General features: G+C 32.8%; 1 protein-coding gene across 2 annotated transcripts in view; it reads right to left on the reverse strand.

Moving 5' to 3' along the window:
• Window positions 1-1,020: 1,020 nt before the first annotated feature.
• Window positions 1,021-17,371, reverse strand: part of LOC145310460 (ras-specific guanine nucleotide-releasing factor 1-like) — a 34,459-nt gene continuing 18,108 nt past the window's right edge. For both annotated transcript variants that reach the window (XM_080150421.1, XM_080150415.1), the window contains 11 exons: window positions 17,027-17,119; window positions 16,565-16,651; window positions 15,833-15,930; window positions 11,610-11,694; window positions 9,441-9,507; window positions 9,023-9,084; window positions 6,610-6,678; window positions 6,037-6,116; window positions 5,443-5,560; window positions 4,706-4,806; window positions 1,021-4,428 (listed from right to left, as the gene is read on the reverse strand). In XM_080150421.1, the coding sequence (XP_080006547.1) occupies window positions 4,302-4,428; window positions 4,706-4,806; window positions 5,443-5,560; window positions 6,037-6,116; window positions 6,610-6,678; window positions 9,023-9,084; window positions 9,441-9,507; window positions 11,610-11,694; window positions 15,833-15,930; window positions 16,565-16,651; window positions 17,027-17,119 (987 nt within the window). In that variant the 3' untranslated portion in view covers window positions 1,021-4,301. The remainder of the gene's footprint in view (window positions 4,429-4,705; window positions 4,807-5,442; window positions 5,561-6,036; window positions 6,117-6,609; window positions 6,679-9,022; window positions 9,085-9,440; window positions 9,508-11,609; window positions 11,695-15,832; window positions 15,931-16,564; window positions 16,652-17,026; window positions 17,120-17,371) is intronic.

Here is a 17,371-nt window from a genome sequence, read left to right on the forward strand (position 1 = left end):
CACCTTTAATTACAAATTTGTAAATAATAAAGACGCAATATTTCTTTATAAGCAGTCTGATAAAAGTGTAAACTAATCCTCCAAAGTGGGTTATTTATTGTCCAACACAATAAAAAAGGATATTATTATCTTAAATAACCTGTGAGATTCAACCCTTTGTAGACAGTGAGGTATTTTTATGTCAATACTACGAATTTAAAATAGGTCTTTATTACCTAATTACTATGTTATAAAAAAACTAATTGGAAATTTTATATCATAAAATAAATCCTTAACAGTAAGTAAATTGTTTCAACTATATATGACAAGTTAAATATCCCTACAAACATTTTAAGAAACAAACACGTTCAGATTTTCCCTGTTTTTTCCTTTTTCCCTCCCAAAATACCATAAAATCAAGGCATTATTCCTGCATATTTTTGTTAATAGGACGTTTTTGGTTGATCAGTGTAGTGAAATGTGCTTAGAAAATGTTAAGATTTGATAATCAGATGAGAAATTATTACGTTCACACTCCCTTTAACAGGGTAGATTCTCATATGTCCCGGGAAGGTTTTTAACTATTTTGGGGGAGGGTACCACCACCCTACCTAGAGAAATAAATTTTTTTTTTAAATTTCTCGATTTTAGAAAGAGAGTTCAACGAAAAATAAACGTTAAACACAAAATAACCATATTTTAATTATATAAAAAAAAACATTTAAAGTGCCACTAGAGGCCTCTAGGGGCGTAACCGCTAGTATAATATATTTTAGTAGTTGTATGCAAATGATTTAAAAATTGCATGTAAAAGTTAAGTCCCGTTTATTTTAAATGTCTTGAAAGTTAAGAAATTCTGCACAAACAATTTTTTCGACTTCTGTCGAATATTTAAATTTTTGAACTTTGCTTTTCTGGATTTTATCGTTCTTTTTTTCACACTAACTTTTAGAAATATAAAATTTAACGTTGAAAATACTATATTTGATAAATATATACATAATGTAACATAATAACATTTTCATAATTTATTTACTTTTTTTAAAGGGGTAAAGCTTAAAAGTGTAGAACAAATAGTTTGATATGAAATACGGAAGATAGTATTTTTTAGAACTTCAGAAGCTGTTCCTAGCTAATAATTACCGGTTTTGATGTACGAACGTAGACTGTTTAACCAGCCGTTTTACCGAAAGAAAATACCATCTTCGAATTTTCGACTTGAACTGAAATAAATTTATAAAATCAAAGTTTTACCCCTCTATAAAAGGGTTTAAAATGAGTATTAAATATAGGCACAGTGAGACAACAATTATTTGGATAAGAGGTTGCGTTATTTTTTATATTTGAAATAATAAAACCAATTACCCCCTCTCATAAACAGAGAGTCTAGGTTACCAAAAGAAAGAAAACGGTAAAATCCCCAATATTCTGTGAATGCAATTTAACGGTTTGGATCTTTATTTGCATTTTATAAAAAAACAGACAACAACAGTAACCATGCTATATGTTAAGAAAAGTTAAATGGTTTCATTTTCCCAATTTGTTTATATTAGTGTCACGAACAATATATAGTTTAAACAACAAATAGATTTTTTTCATACTTAATAAAGATCATAAAATTCTTATATATAATTGTCCTAAAATCTATTAAGGACTTTTTAATTGCATACTATTAATAAATCTTAGGACTTGATAAAGATTAAAATAGAAAAAAAATTGTTATTTTGTATTCTTGATTTGAATAAAAAATTTTCTTTTATAAAGGGTGAATTTAAAAAATGAGTCTTCAAGTTTCAAAAGAATTCAAATGATTTTTTTAAAATCTCGAATATCAAAACAATCTAAGGAATAAATGACTACAAAAACAGTGTGTGATTTTGTTTTGACTTTTGTAGAATATTAAGCCCAATCACTAATTTTTAAAGTTTAATAAAATATTAATAAAAGATGACTTATGTATTACACTAAAGAAAAAAAACTTTACTGGCTGTTTTATAAAATCAGAAAATCAAATATGAAACTTCTCCTGTATATATGAGTAAATTGATTAACAATAAAGCTATGAGGCACAAGAAGAGATAAAATTTACTATTAAATATATAATATTTATAAAGATTGTATTTTCTTGACATTTTATATTTTGTACAGGGTAATTGATAAACTTAATCTTCTGATTTTTAAGTGATTACCAGTAACGATACAAATAAAAATACATAAAGAAGAAGAACATATTCTTTATGATATTTCTTGTAGTTAATTAAAAAAAAACATGTAGTTTAAAAATCATCCTGTACATTTCACAGTTTTATATTGAACTTGTTTTTAATAAATTGCACTTAAAATTAATGCTGAAAATATTTTCCTTTTAATTATAAAAATTTTGCAGCTGAAAAAAGGCAATATCGACACTTTTTAGGCATTAATTAAAAAAAAAAGAATATAAATTTTTAAATAATAAGACTTTTAAAATAACTTAAAGATTATTTTAGCCAATAAGTGCAACTTTTAAAAATAAAAACATCTAAGACACATTAAGTTGAGGCAGAGGCAACAGAGTTTACACAGTTTTTACCAGAGCACTTGCACAGGCAACCCAACAAGAAAGTACACGAGTAAGTCTAACAGTGTGTCATTTTGGCCAAAAAATTAAAAAACAAATTTGAACAAATTTGCGTTTTGTAAGAAAAAATATTTGTATTTACTTCAAAATCTGAAATAATTAAAACTTTTTCGTGTACTGACTTATTGCTAGCCTGAACTCTCTACCTTGTGATATATAAAACTATAAGCGCGAATTATTCCCCTAGTCTTTCATTTAGGACTGTACAATTTAAACTAAGAAACATTAAATTTATATAACACAAATTATAACCTGTCCCTAATTTTTTGTTACATTTTTGAAATATCTACCAATCAATTAAATTAGGTAAATTCGAGTATGACATGTATTCGTCTTTAAAATATTTCAAACAAATAAATACATGATTTTTTTTAATCTTTATCCTTGGACTTACTTGAAAAATCCATACTCAAATTTGACTTAATTTTTACCAAATATTTAATGTTTTTTTCTAATCTACAAAAGAAACATAAAGTTATTGCAACTATGAAAATTATTTTATAGACACAGTCCTTAAAAAAATATTTGTCTGAACTACCTTTTTTAGTTTTATACATAATTTGGCACATTTATACAACAACAATATTACATTTACAAAAAATAGATTACATTGGTTACAAAATAAATTTAAATATTTTAAAATTTACTATTACATTTAAGTTATAGTTTCTGACAAATTTGAATGCAAAAATTAAGAAATAAAAAAAAATTTACAGAGTGTCTTCGATTTTTGCAAAAGCCAATCTATCCCTTAAGCTCTGTAAATATTAAATAAGTCATATAGGTTCAAAATCCTGTTAAGTTTATTGATAAGAGAAAAAAGATTACGTGGAACACCCTGTACAAATTATCCAATAAAAGTAATAACATAAATCAAAAAATTATCTTACATGATTGATTTAAAAAAATTTTTTCTTGATTTAATTGCTTTGTCTGAATATGTTTATTCTAATTGCATTTAATTTAAAGGGGCGGTGTTTAAAAATACTTAGGTTTGTAAAGATAGTATAAAAATGCTAGGCATACTTCTGCAGCCACTATGAGCTCAAGTTTTTAAAGAAATATACAATATACAGTTTACACAAATATTTTACTATTTAATTTTAATACCTAGTAATATGATATAATTTAAGTGTTATCTTAGAAAGCAAATAAGTTCTAGTTTTCAAAAAAAATCATCACTCTGCTCAATATATAAAGTTAATCTTAATGAGTGACACTGACTGAATCAATTATTAGTAGCAAAGCTACTCTATAATTCCAAATGTTTTTCTAATATGAATTTCCATCGTATATCTAAGATGTAAAGTAGTTACAAAAACAAAGCTAATAGCGGTTCTAACATTATGCGTAGCATTTTTCTACAATTAACACAAGCCATGTGATTTAAATTTTTCACACGCCCTATCATTGCATATCAAATATTTGAAAAATAGGTAACACAGATATTTATCAATTGAATAAAATATAAAGATTTTTTAATAGAACTCAAAATATTTTTATTTAAAAAATCAGGTACAATAAATAATATCTTATCTAAGTTGCAAATTCCATTCTTTAGCATTTAAATTTTAACAGAATTGTTTGAAGATGTAAGAAATAGTTAACCTCTTTGCTTATTGATATGAGAATTGTGAATTTATATTTGCTCCTTATTATTTTAAGTATATTAGATTTTGAATTAAAACATAAATTATGAAGTTTATTGTGCTAGATGAACTTTAAGTTGATTAGTGAGGGGAGAGGAGCTTGTATAGCTAACTGAGAGCCTGCTGACTGCCCGCGGCTCTATACCAAGGGATCTCTGGTACAGCTCATCATCGGTCAACCTAAGTATTTATAATAGAATACATTTAGTCAAAGATATTGACGGTGTCTTTGACTCAAAATTAATTCAATGATAGTTTATGCCTAGTTTTATAACATTTTTTGTAATAATTAGATTAATAAATGAAGAATGCAAGCCTTTCAAAATCTACATATTCCTTGTTAATTGATGGATTTTAAATATTTAACCAGATTAGAATCTATGGTTTGCTAGAAGATATATAATACATACCTTTATTTAATATTCGTTTTAAACTTATTTTTGTCAATTCTATATACCTTAAATTGGGGTCCAACAAATAGTTTGCTGCCTTTGGAATTGGATCTATCTTGTATGGGGTCTGCTGGAAATTTCGCACTTCTCTTATTACATGTGCGATCTAAAAATTAACAAAGTTTAAGCACCATTTAATAAATGAAGAAAAAATGTACACAATATCAATTATCATATATATTATGAATTACTTTATTTTTATGCTTACGCTTTTAGTTTAAAAATCTTTACCCATTTATTGTAAAAAGCTTTTATCTGTTTTCTCGCATTTAAAAATTTAATAGGAAAAATTCACGAAACCTTTCTGTTAAATAATTTCTATTATGAAAACCTATGAATTTGATGAAAATAAATAGACAACGAATTAAGCTTTTTTCATTTTTTTTTTTTACAAATTTTGTCTTTTAAAATATCTGGGGAAAGCTTTGGGCGTAAATCGATATCTGTTTTCTTAATTTCCACTTTGCTAATACATATGTTTAGTTATTTCTCGCATCGTATTATAAACAGCTTTCCACGAATATAAAATGTACAATTATAAGATTAAAACCAGTTTTATTATGCCGTGCCTTCGGCATCTCGGGGATAAAAAAAACTAGTTTTAATCTTATAATTGTATATTTTTACATTCGTAGAAAACGATATAATAAGATGCTAGACATAATTTTTCCGTATGGCTGAGAACTGGTTCTAATCCACCGGAGAGTAATCACCTTTGAAGCGATACTGGAAATTGTCTTACCATTCTCATCTTTGCAAAGTTGAGGAGACCATTTTCTGTAAAGTTTGGCGTTCCCTCGTCAATAAATGTGAGGTCTGATAGGTAGATACCAAGATACGGTATACACGGTGGGTCACACCTTAATATCAATATGTTTGTCTGCGTCTTTTTATGTGAGTCTGTCCGTATGTATATCTGGATTAAAGCCTTCTGTTTGTATCTGTTATAGTTCTGTATTCCTCTGTATGTGTGTCTGTATGTTTGTGTTTGTCTGTTTGTTTCTTTGTATGTTTCTATCTTTTCATCGATTTAGCTTTTTTCCATTTACCTATCTAATAATATCTATTTTTCCATCTACCGATATGTCAATCTTTCTTTTAATCTATCTGTCAATCTTTCCATCTAACTATTGAATATCTATTTATCCGTATATATCTCTTTCCATCTATTTATCTATATTTCCATATATCTTTGTATTTTTCTATCTATATATCATTCTTTCCATGTATCAACCTGTATTTCCATAAATCTATCTATCTTTCGATCTTTTCATCTATCTATCTGTCTATCCATTTATTCTTATCCCGATATTTTTATGTATCTATCTCTCTGTACCTGTGCAGTGCATCTCTTAGGTTCCTATGCCTGCCATCACTAGATGCAATATTATGCAGACGATCAATTGTTCCCTTTGACTAAAAATAATAATTTGATATTGGTGTCAGATTTGAGGTATACTGCAGCTCATACGTTTTATGAGTACATACTCATAACGAAATATAACAGATTCTTCTTCTTTTGCTAATTGCTCTAGGAGTCTATTAAAATTTGTAATAGACAAACAGATGTCCTAGATATGATTCTGAAATCTTCAAAGATGGGACATTGGGCAATAATAATCACATCCATATTAATAATTAGGATGCTTGGTTTCAAGGATGGGACACTAACCATGTTATTGAATTTCATTGTTTTAGGAAGAAAAAAGAGCAAATGTCAAAATTTACTATAAGGGCCAGGTAGAAGTGCAGAAAAGCTTTGTCCTTTTGATATCGATTTAGAATTCTGAAACTGAATTTCCAGTATCGTTTCGAAACCGATTAATATCCTGTGGATAATAATTGTACAATGCGTAATTTTACATTCGCAGAAAGCTGTTTATAATACGATGAGATAAATAACTATTACCGTTTTTCCAACACGCTCCCATGTTTTCTTTAGTCGGAATACTGAGGCATTTGTAAATGCTGCACAAACCTAATTACAAACAAGATTAGTTGTCATGAGATGGTATGCATATTTTGAAACTTACATTTATATTTTGTTACAGGAAAAAATTCTTGGCTAGCTAGAAGAACCATATAGTGCCTATAAAAATGACGTCATATTAGAATAGTCCATTTTCTATAGGCACTAAATTTAAAAACATTTGGCTTAAAATTCCAAATTATGTCATATTAGAACAGTCCATCATAAATAGGCATTAGTTATCTTTAGCATTCTTATTCGGCTAAAATGTATGCCTGACAAGCATTTTGTAGACATCCCTTTTAGAGGGCTTTTTGACCTTACATATGAAGTGTAGGAAAAGTATTTAATAGCTTAAAAAGGTAATAACAAAATAATACATTTAAAAGAAAATGGTTTTATCAAATTTTGATAATTTATTTTTAAAATCTTACTAAATAATTTGATTTATTAAAGATTTAAAATTATAAAATATCAAATTCAACAAATAAGAGTAGCCAAATACAAAAATATTTAAACTTAAAATTTTAAAACTTACAAAAATATATTTGCAAAAAAGAAAGGAATAGAGACAAATTGTAATAGAACTAAGATATCCTTATAATAAAGTAACAGGATGTGTGTTTGTCTGTCTGTTTGTCTGTATCAATTTATCTCGTTAACCGCTGAACCGATCGGATTCTCCTTACCAGGGTAGCTTCTCATAGGTCCCGGGAAGGTTATTTTGGGGGAGGGTACCAACACCCTTTTATAATTTTTTTCTTTTAAAATCTATAATAAGAAATTGGGTTATCAAATTCGACTACCCCTCCTCTAGTGCCCCTAGAGGCCTCTAGGGGCGTAGCCGCTAGTATTAAAAATAGCGCTAAGAGCAATTTCTTTCAATTAAAGATTTAAAAAAAGCATCTATTGCCCAACTGATAAATTGAACCGGTGCACCAGTTAGCAAGATCTTAATGGATAAACATAAAACCTTACTACTTAAATAATAGAATCAACAAAATTAATTAATTTTGCAATCTTCGCCCATGTCCTTGAATGGAGAGAGAGACAAATGCGCCCTCTAATTAAATATTAACCATTTGAAAAGACAAGAGCAAACTTGATGAAAAATTTAGGTGGAAAAGTTTCTTTGACTTTAAGTAATTCTTTAAAACTTACATAAATCTAGCTAGCCTAGGTAAGTGACTTTTACTCTGAAATTACATTAATTTCCAAGTTTTTACAGGGATGTATCATCCAAAAATAAACGATTTATTTGATTGTTAGGGATATTTTTTGGTTAAATAAATTTTCTTAGATATTGTTTTTTTGACAGAGCTCAGCAGCCGCTCGTCAGCCGCCTGTTAGACTCTGGGAAATCAACCTTTTACAATTCTAAAAATCAGAAGAAAGTCTAAACATTAACCCTCTTTTCAAAACAAGATTTTAAAGCATCCAACTAAACAGATTTAAATTTGAGGCTTAGTCGTGCCTGACACGTAGCTGCCGCGCCATATTTTTCTTGTTTATGAACTACTTTATATTATTAACAATTATATGATTGTCTTTACTTTTTACAATTAATTTTCCTTATGACATAAAACGTACTTAGATTAATTAATATAAAAAAAAGTTTATTCATAATTTTACTTTTTAAAATACTAGCGGCTACGCCCCTAGAGGCCTCTAGGGGCACTTGAGGAGGAGAGAGTCGAATTTAGTAATTCAATTTCTTATTTTAGATTTTAAAAGAAAAAGTAAAAAAAATTTACGTTTGATGTTTGTTTTTCGTTGAACTCTCTTTCTAAAATTGAGAAATTTTTTTAAAAATTTAATTTCTCTAGGGAGGGTGGTGGTACCCTCCCCCAAAATAGTTATAAACCTTCCAGGGACATATGAGAATCTACCCTGTTAAGGAGAACCCGATCGGTTCAGTGGTTAGCGAGATCCTTCGCTACAAACAAACAAACAGACAGACAGACAAACAAACAAACAAACAGACAGACATCGTTTTACTTTGTATTATAGATAACTATGAATATTTTCTTTAATTTTAATTTCTTTTATGAAAAGTATGTTTCATATATATCAATCTTTTTAGAAATTAAGATGATGTCCCAAAAAAAGATTTTTAAAGGGTAACCAAGGTTTTTTTTGTGTATAGAAATTGGGTATAGGGAATGGCTAGAAACCATTAATAAAATAAACAGTAAAAAATGGCAACAATTAAAAAATGTTTGTGATATAGCAAATCAGTCATATTAATTCATTTAAGCTGTAAAGTAGCTACAAAAATCCTGAAAAGTTGCATTTTGATAGAATGAAACCAGATTTGACAGGAGGGTAGCTCCGTTACTAAAGCTATTATTACCTGCAAAACTCCGTTAAAGTTATGTAGGCATCTACATATATCTGCAACTGCCGCCCATTTCTCTGAAATTGTATTTACGTCAATTCAGTTTTAAATTTTTTTCTATTTTGTCCATGCCAATTAGTTATTCTTTGATTTTGTTTAGGGTTACTATTTAATTTAAGGTTATCTATCATATGGGGGATCTTAATATCTGTAGGCCTGTCTGAACAATAAATGTATAAATATAGATGTATAACCAAAACAATAACATAGACCAAGTGTTGAGGACCTTTTTCGTCTACTAGCAAATTTCTTTCTGCTATTTTTTTATTTAGCTGTGTTAATATTTCCGACGTCATTCAAAGACCCAATTGAAAGTCGGCTCGTGCCCCCCCTCTATATATTTACTAATTATTTCTACTCTATTGCTATTTACCTATTCTTTCTACTCTTGTAGTAAGACATGGAGCACTTATGATTTCAGATACAATCAAACGACACATCTAAAATTGGTATAAATAATCTAAATATATCATTAAAAATATTAAAATTCTGAGGCTGTGAGTGTTGGTTGTACAACATATATTTAATTTTCCATTGCATTAGTATTTGTCCATTAGATCTTTTCATGAAAATACCCTTTCTCGAATTTCATTCTTCTGCTAACCTAAAAAGTTACTTTAGGGGTCTAGAAATACATGTACAAAATTTCAGCTCTTTATCTCTACTGGCGACCTAGCGCCAGGCATGTAAAATATCAACAGATAACGGTAGCACGGCGATTTTAACAATATCTCAGTAATGTGCAGGTTTAAGCTCTTCTGCATATTTTAATTTAAACACATAAGGCCAAAGATATTATATCCAAAAAATCTTTTGTCAAAGTCTGCTCTACACCTAGCGCCAGTCAGTTTTCTAAAATCATGCATTTTATACCTGTGAAAAATGAAATCGCCAGCGCTAGGTGTAGAGTAGACTTTGACAAAAGATTTTTGGGATATCATATCTTAGGCCTTATGTGTTTAAGTTGAAATTTGCAGACCACCTAAATTCACCTTCCAAGCCATTCTCTAAGCATTTTAAATTTTTTTTATGAAATAACGGGATTTAAAAACTGCCTTTTGAAAAGGCCTAAAAAATATCCTTTTTTGTCCCTTTTTTCACTGTTTATATTTACAACTTATTAAGATATTATTCTCAGTTAAAAAAAAATTGGCGCTTCCAGCACCAAAACCGGCAAAAACAGGCAGTTAAACTTCTGTACCCCTACTTAACCCCCTAACAGACCTCCCTCTCTATCTCGGCTCCTGTTACAGATAGAGACGTAAAACTTTTTTCTGGTGGTTCATGTGTATTTTTAGAAAAAGTTACTTTTTCTAGTCATAGCAGTCAGACCGCTCCTTATCCGCTTTTTAGCGGCCAGCCGCTAAATATTAAAACTGCTGTAGAGCAGCCAATTTTAAAGCTAAGGAAACCAAATTTTATGACGAACTATTATTTTTTATAACAAAAAAATACCTTTTCTGACCAACGCCGAAAAACGACAAATAACAAAACCCGCCAATTTTGGCGGTAAAACGGTGGTTGGCGTCGCTAAATAATATTTTTATCTGTTTATAGTTACGACCTTTAAAGAAATTATTCTCAGTTAAAAAAAAATTGGCGCTTCTAGCACCAAAACCGGCAAAAACAGGCAGTTAAACTTCTGTACCCCTACTTAACCCCCTAACAGACCCCCCCCCCCACTCTATTTCGGCTCCTGTTACAGATAGAGACGTAAAACTTTTTACTGGTGGTTCATGTGTATTTTTAGAGGAAATTACTTTTTCTAGTCATAGTGGTCAGACCGCTCCTTATCCGCTTTTTAGCAGCCTGCCGCTAAATATTTAAACAGCTGTAGAGCGGCCAATTTTAAAGCTAAGAAAACAAAATTTTATGACGAACTATTATTTTTTATAACAAAAAAAATACCTTTTCTGACCACCACCGAAAAACGACAAATAACGAAAACCACCAAAATTGGCGGTAAAACGGTGGTTGGCGGCGCTAAATAATACTTTTATCTGTTTATAGTTACGACCTTTTAAGATATTATTCTCAGTTAAAATAAAATTGGCGCTTCTAGCACCAAAACCGGCAAAAACAGGCAGTTAAACTTCTGTACCCCTACTTAACCCCCAAACAGACCTCCCTCTATCTCGGCTATTATTTTTTTTAATAATATCTTTGGCCTTATGTGTTTAAATTGAAATATACAGAAGAGCTTAAAACCTGCACATTACTGAGATATTGTTAAAACCGCCGTGCTAAAGTTATCTGTTGATATTTTACATGCCTGGCGCTAGGTCGCCAGTAAAGATAAAGAGCTGAAATTTTGAACATGTATTTCTAGGCCCCTAAAGTAACTTTTTAGGTTAGCAGAAGAATGAAATTCGAGAAAGGGTATTTTCATGAAAAGATCTATTGTCCATCATCATCCAAATGACAGTTATTCTGCCAGAATTAAATTTGCCGATATTTTCAATACTTTTTTCTTTCATACATATAAATTAAATTTGTATCATACTGTATTGGTGAAAACACGACATCTGTAATTAAACTATACCTCATTAAATCTTTCAGTCATAAGACAGATATTTGGTGCTTTGTCTTTCTTGCTGTCTTTCATCCAGGCTTGTCCAAGAAATTCTCTGAAAAAATTTATGGGTATAGTTCCTTTCATGACAACGCCTGTTCAGGGGCGTTTCTTTGTATTTTCACAATAGCTTTTCTTCTATTTCTTGCGGGGCAATCACTTAACCTATACAACCTAAAATAATCAAAAGCCATAGGTAAAATACGACGAAACGCCCCTTAAGATGCTTATAATACACTGTGAAAATAACTATAAATGAACTTTTATTAGACGAGTCGTCAAGGTCGCACTTTAAGAATTTAATGATTACGTGGCTAATAACCAGACAAACCAGCAAGTTGGGAGGTTGGGAGATTGTACTTGTTTGCTCTTGGCTTCCACGCAGCTGCTGATGTTGTTGCTGTTGCAGTAGAAGGTGGATCCGCGACGTAGACACGGCAAACATAGGATCCATAGCAACCCAGAGGACATCCTTTTTAACATCGCAGACAATGTGGCTTACCCCGCAGCTAAATCGAGTTTTTAGTATGTTGGACAAAGAGTAAGGCATCTCCAGCATGTCTTATTCGGCTACTCTTGATAAGAGCTGGAATAGAACAGAATCCAGGACCAACATGGAACTGCACTGTATGCACAAAGAGAATTATTGGAACTTTCATCGAATGTAGCAAATGCAATAATTGGCTTCATGTCAAGTGTTCAAAATTAAAATCTGCCAACGAACGCAAAAAATTCAAGATCTGGACAGGACCATGTTGCATAAATCTGTTACCTGTGAACCCACCCCCTTCCCCCCCATCTTAACCCCCCCCCCTTAATCCCCCTTGTCGTAGACGCCCCTCCTCCCCACCCCTTTGTCGTAGACGACCTTCCCCACCTCCCCCCCGTCGTAGACCCCCTTCCCCCCCTCCTCCCCCCACACAACAACAGCAACAACAACAGCAACAACAACAGCAACAACAACGGAACAACAGCTCAACATTAAACATACTCCAACACAACACCAATGGTATCTCTGGTAAAATCTCAGAAATTCTTCACTATATGGAGAAAAATGACATCAAAATTGGAGCCATACAAGAAACCAAGCTCACTGGTAAATCTAAAACACCAAAAACACCAAACTATACATTTGTTCGTAAAGACAGAGGAGTAAACAAGGGTGGAGGTGTGGAATTCTTGGTCCACAAGGATGTCAACTTCAATCTTGAAAAGACTCCAGCAGCTATAGAACAGGATCCTCACCTGGAAAGCTTAACCATCAGTTTACCTGGCAAACATAACACAGAACCACTTTACATTCGGAATGTATATATCCCCCCTCAGAGCAGCTGCAACCAAAACTATATTCCACCGATAGATAAACTATTTGAAGACTTAGGAACATCAAGTCTTATCCTAGGTGATGTAAATGCTCATCATCAACTTTGGCACTCTGAGGCAAATGAAGATGTCAGAGGTAAACTCATTGTAGACACCATCACTGGTCTGAATTATGGTATAATTAATGAAGATCAGCCAACAAGAGTTACGGCAAATGCTTCAACAGCTCCAGACATTAGCATGGCCTCCTCAAATCTGATCCCGACCACAAATTGGAAAATAGACTCCAGCCTCAGATCAGATCATCTTCCCATCATCATTAGCATTTCGGCAGAACTCAAAAAATCCAACTCACCCAATTATACATATGTCAACTACAACAAAGCTGATTGGGTAAAATTTGAGGAATACACAGAAAACATTTTTTCCGCGGCGAGAGAAGTCACTGATGTATTCGAAGCCGAAAAATACTTCTCTAAAGTAGTACAAGAAGCAGCTGGCAAATTTATTCCTGCAGGAAGAATCCCTCGCACATATAATGCCCTACCTACAGAAGCTGCTACACTAATTGATGAATGGGATAATATTAAGAAAAACAACCCAGCTGACAACAGAATACCTGAACTCAACAAAAACATCGACAAACTTATTCGAGACCACAGGAAAGATAAATGGACACAACATCTATCAACATGTCAGCCTGGTAGTACGAAGCTATGGAAAACCATCAAAGGCCTATGTGATCAACCTGTCCAACCAGACAACCAGGGCATAGACTTCGACGACAACAAACCCACCATTGACGCTACCAAATTACCATTGACGCTAATAAATTTAATTGTCAATATACACCTTAACTAGATAAGAAACCTGAAAAGGAGCTTCGCAATATTCTACGTTCAATGCAAAGCAAACCTAAACATCATACAGAGAAGATTAAATTTACCCCAGCCCAAACAGCTGAAGCCATCAAACGAGCCAAATACTCCAAAGCCATAGGACCAGATGGCTTGTCTCCAGTCATGCTCAAGCACTTGGGACCAAATGGTATCAAGTTTTTAACATCTCTATTTAATCTCATCCTGAGCACTGCCAAAACTCCAGGTAAATGGAAGACAGCCAAAATCATTACCCTTCTTAGACCAGGAAAGCCAGCAAACAAAGGCACCAGCTACAGACCAGTCTCTATCCTGTCACCACCAGCCAAGATTTTGGAAGCACTGTTGCTACCATATCTTACAGATGCCATTGAACTTGCTGACCACCAACACGGTTTTAGAAAGGGACGTTCCACACTCACTGCTTTACAGACCATCAAGGATCACATAGATAAAGGTTTAAACCGGAAGAAGCCAGTCAACAGAATTGTTTCGGTGGCGATAGACTTATCTAAAGCTTTCGACACTGTAGACCACCACCTGTTGCTTAAGGACATCAACAACCTTCCCTTGAATGCCTACATTAAACGTTTTCTGTGTGGTTACCTGCGGAGCAGACAGACATATGTACTTTTCTGAAATTCATCTCCAAATACAGGAAAGTAAAACAAGGAGTGCCGCAGGGTGGTGTACTTTCTCCCATCCTGTTCAACCTCTACATGTCTGGTATGCCATCACCCCCAGGTGACATCAAACTTGTCACATATGCCGATGACAGCAATGTGCTGAACTCAGGGCCCAAGTTTGACCCAATTGTCAGGGAATTAAATAGCTACCTAGCTATTTTGAATGAATTGTTTAAGAGCAGAAACCTCTTTATTTCTCCCTCCAAGTCATCTGCCACTATTTTTTCAACATTTTCAAATGATGCTAGTGTAGTGTTACAGATTGAAGTGGATGGACAAATAGTACCAACAGTGAAGAAACCTACTTTCCTTGGTATCACTTTTGATACACTCCTGTCCTTCAGGCAACATGCAGCTAACCTGAAGACCAAGATCCAGTCCAAGAACAGTGTTCTACTAGCCTTAACTGGCCAAAACTGGGGTAAGGACAAGGAAACCATAGTCACCACCTTCAAAGCAATTGGCCAGTCCATCATCAACTATTGCTGTCCGATTTGGACACCTGCTTTGTCCCAAACAACTTGGGATGAAATCCAGGTTGCCCATAATGCTGCTTTGCGAGCTGCCACAGGATGTCATATTATGTCTAAACCAGACCATCTTCATCAAGAGACAAAAATTATGACAGTTAAAGACCACTGTGAAATGCTAAGCAAGCAATTTCTGTTACAAACACAGTTGCCAAACCACCCGAACCGAGTGGATTTGAATGCCCCCCCCCCCTCGTCGCCAGATGAATCAAACTTTAAGGTCCAAGTTTGGCGACGAAATCAAACAGATAGATGTCATATCCAGACTTGCCTACAGACATCTACAAACAGAGACTCAAGGCCCTGCACACAAGCTCTGTTCGAAACAACATTGCCAATCTCGAGCACAATAAGGTCCTAGGTGCTCCCCCCCCAGCAATTAGTGATTCCGAGAAGGCCCTACCAAGAATCACCAGAACCAGACTTTCCCAGCTGAGATCAGGTTATAGTACATACCTGAAAAGTTATATGTCCAGAATCAGCAAAGAAGTCCCCGTTCCAGACGTTTGTCCCCTTTGCCAACAGCCAGGACACACTACAGCACACTTATTTAGCTGCCCAGCCAACCCTACCACCCTCACACCACGTGACCTGTGGATAAACCCTCTGGAATGCGCCAGGTTCCTGAACCTGGCAACACATGATGATGATGCAGCCTAAGGAGAGAGGGCTACAAGAAGAAGAAGACAAACCAGCACCAGAGTAGACCTTCCTTTTTACAAATTCATGCATTTAGAATTAGATTCCGGTGGCAGGTTTTAAGAAATGCTACTTACTCGCTGCCAATAGCAAACAGGATCTTGTGGTCGAAATAAGTCATTTGTTCAGCTATTTCCAGGGCGCTCAGGGTACTGATATTCTCCTTACTTGGCTTCTAAGATAAATTAATTATATTTTAGTAATGCATCTACTATTATATTGTGCCTCTCTCCTTAAATATGTTCGTATGCTTTTATTATAGTAGATAAAAATCTGGTGCAATATCCAAGTAATTATTTATCGATTAGTGAAAAACCAATGTACCAAACAATACCGCAACTTTGAATTATTCAAAATTTTGAATTTTTTAAAATTCAAGTAAAATGTTTCTTACTAAAACACTTATGAAAAAGTATTGACTTTATATTAATGTTTCCCAGAAGTTAATCTTTAGAAAATGTTCTAAATTTTATTAATGAAATATAGAAATATTTTAATTTAAATCCATCAAAAGAATTTTTAAATTATATCTTAATCAGGGTTTCCTAATACTTATGGAGGTAAATATTTCACATATTTATTCTTTTAGCGTAGCCCACAGTCATTAGGTACTTTGAGTCAAGAGTGAATGAGAAATTATTCAAATATTTATTTTCTTTAACCCTTACAGATCGGGCTCCATTTCGCTCCTTAATAGATCGGGGGAGGGGGGGGGGCCGGGGGCTTATTCTAACTTTAAAATTGCTAGGCTTCCTAAAAAACCCGCGACATAACAGCAAAAAAAGACGTTGGTTAAAACAAAAATTAACCTGGGGTGGTTGTAGAAGTTCCTTCAAGTCAACCAGCTTATGAGCTGGCTCCTCTTTAGTCAACATACGTAACAACTGGGATGCAGCCTAAAAATCAGAACATAAGTTAGAAGACAAGGATGACAACATCCATAGAAGCGAATCTCCCAAAAACCGATGATAAGACAACGAATAAATAGAGAAAAATTCAACATTATTAAGAGGTCTGAATAAAAATTCCGCATATATCTATCTTAAAATTAATTCTAACTTATTGAAATTAAAAAATCTAAGAAATTGTTATGTTGTGAAAGGACGTTCTCACTTTCTGGTAACTATTATAAAATTGCAGCGCTTTTTAGATTGTGCATTACTATTACAGTAATTATTATGCCAAGTTTAAAATAGGAAGGAACATAAAATTAACGCAATCAATCCGACTAGTGATGCAATACATTTTTTTACAGTAATGAACAAATGTACCTTATGTTCAGCTGGTAGCAAAGTTGGTGTGCAGACAATGTCTTCCAGAAATTCGATAGCCAAATTCTTCAATTGATTGTTTCCATCAAAATCCTAAGGTAAAACAAATAGTTTATTTTAGCAGTTGCATGTGTGTAGGCATTTGAATGATACAAAACAATAATATCTGCAATGTCAAGTCTTTTTTTGAAATAGCAAAATAGCAAAAAGCATGTTTTGAGCAAATAATAAGTTTAAATGAAAATTGTTATCATGAAACTGCAAAAAATCAGGGATAGATTTTTCTTATTCGTTTGCTTAACAACTTTGGGGACTTTTATTGATTGAATTTTTTATGCGCTAATT

Source organism: Acartia tonsa, chromosome 2 (genome assembly GCF_053477335.1).
Source record: "Acartia tonsa isolate MP-2025a chromosome 2, ASM5347733v1, whole genome shotgun sequence".
NCBI classification, from domain to species: Eukaryota; Metazoa; Arthropoda; class Copepoda; order Calanoida; family Acartiidae; genus Acartia; species Acartia tonsa.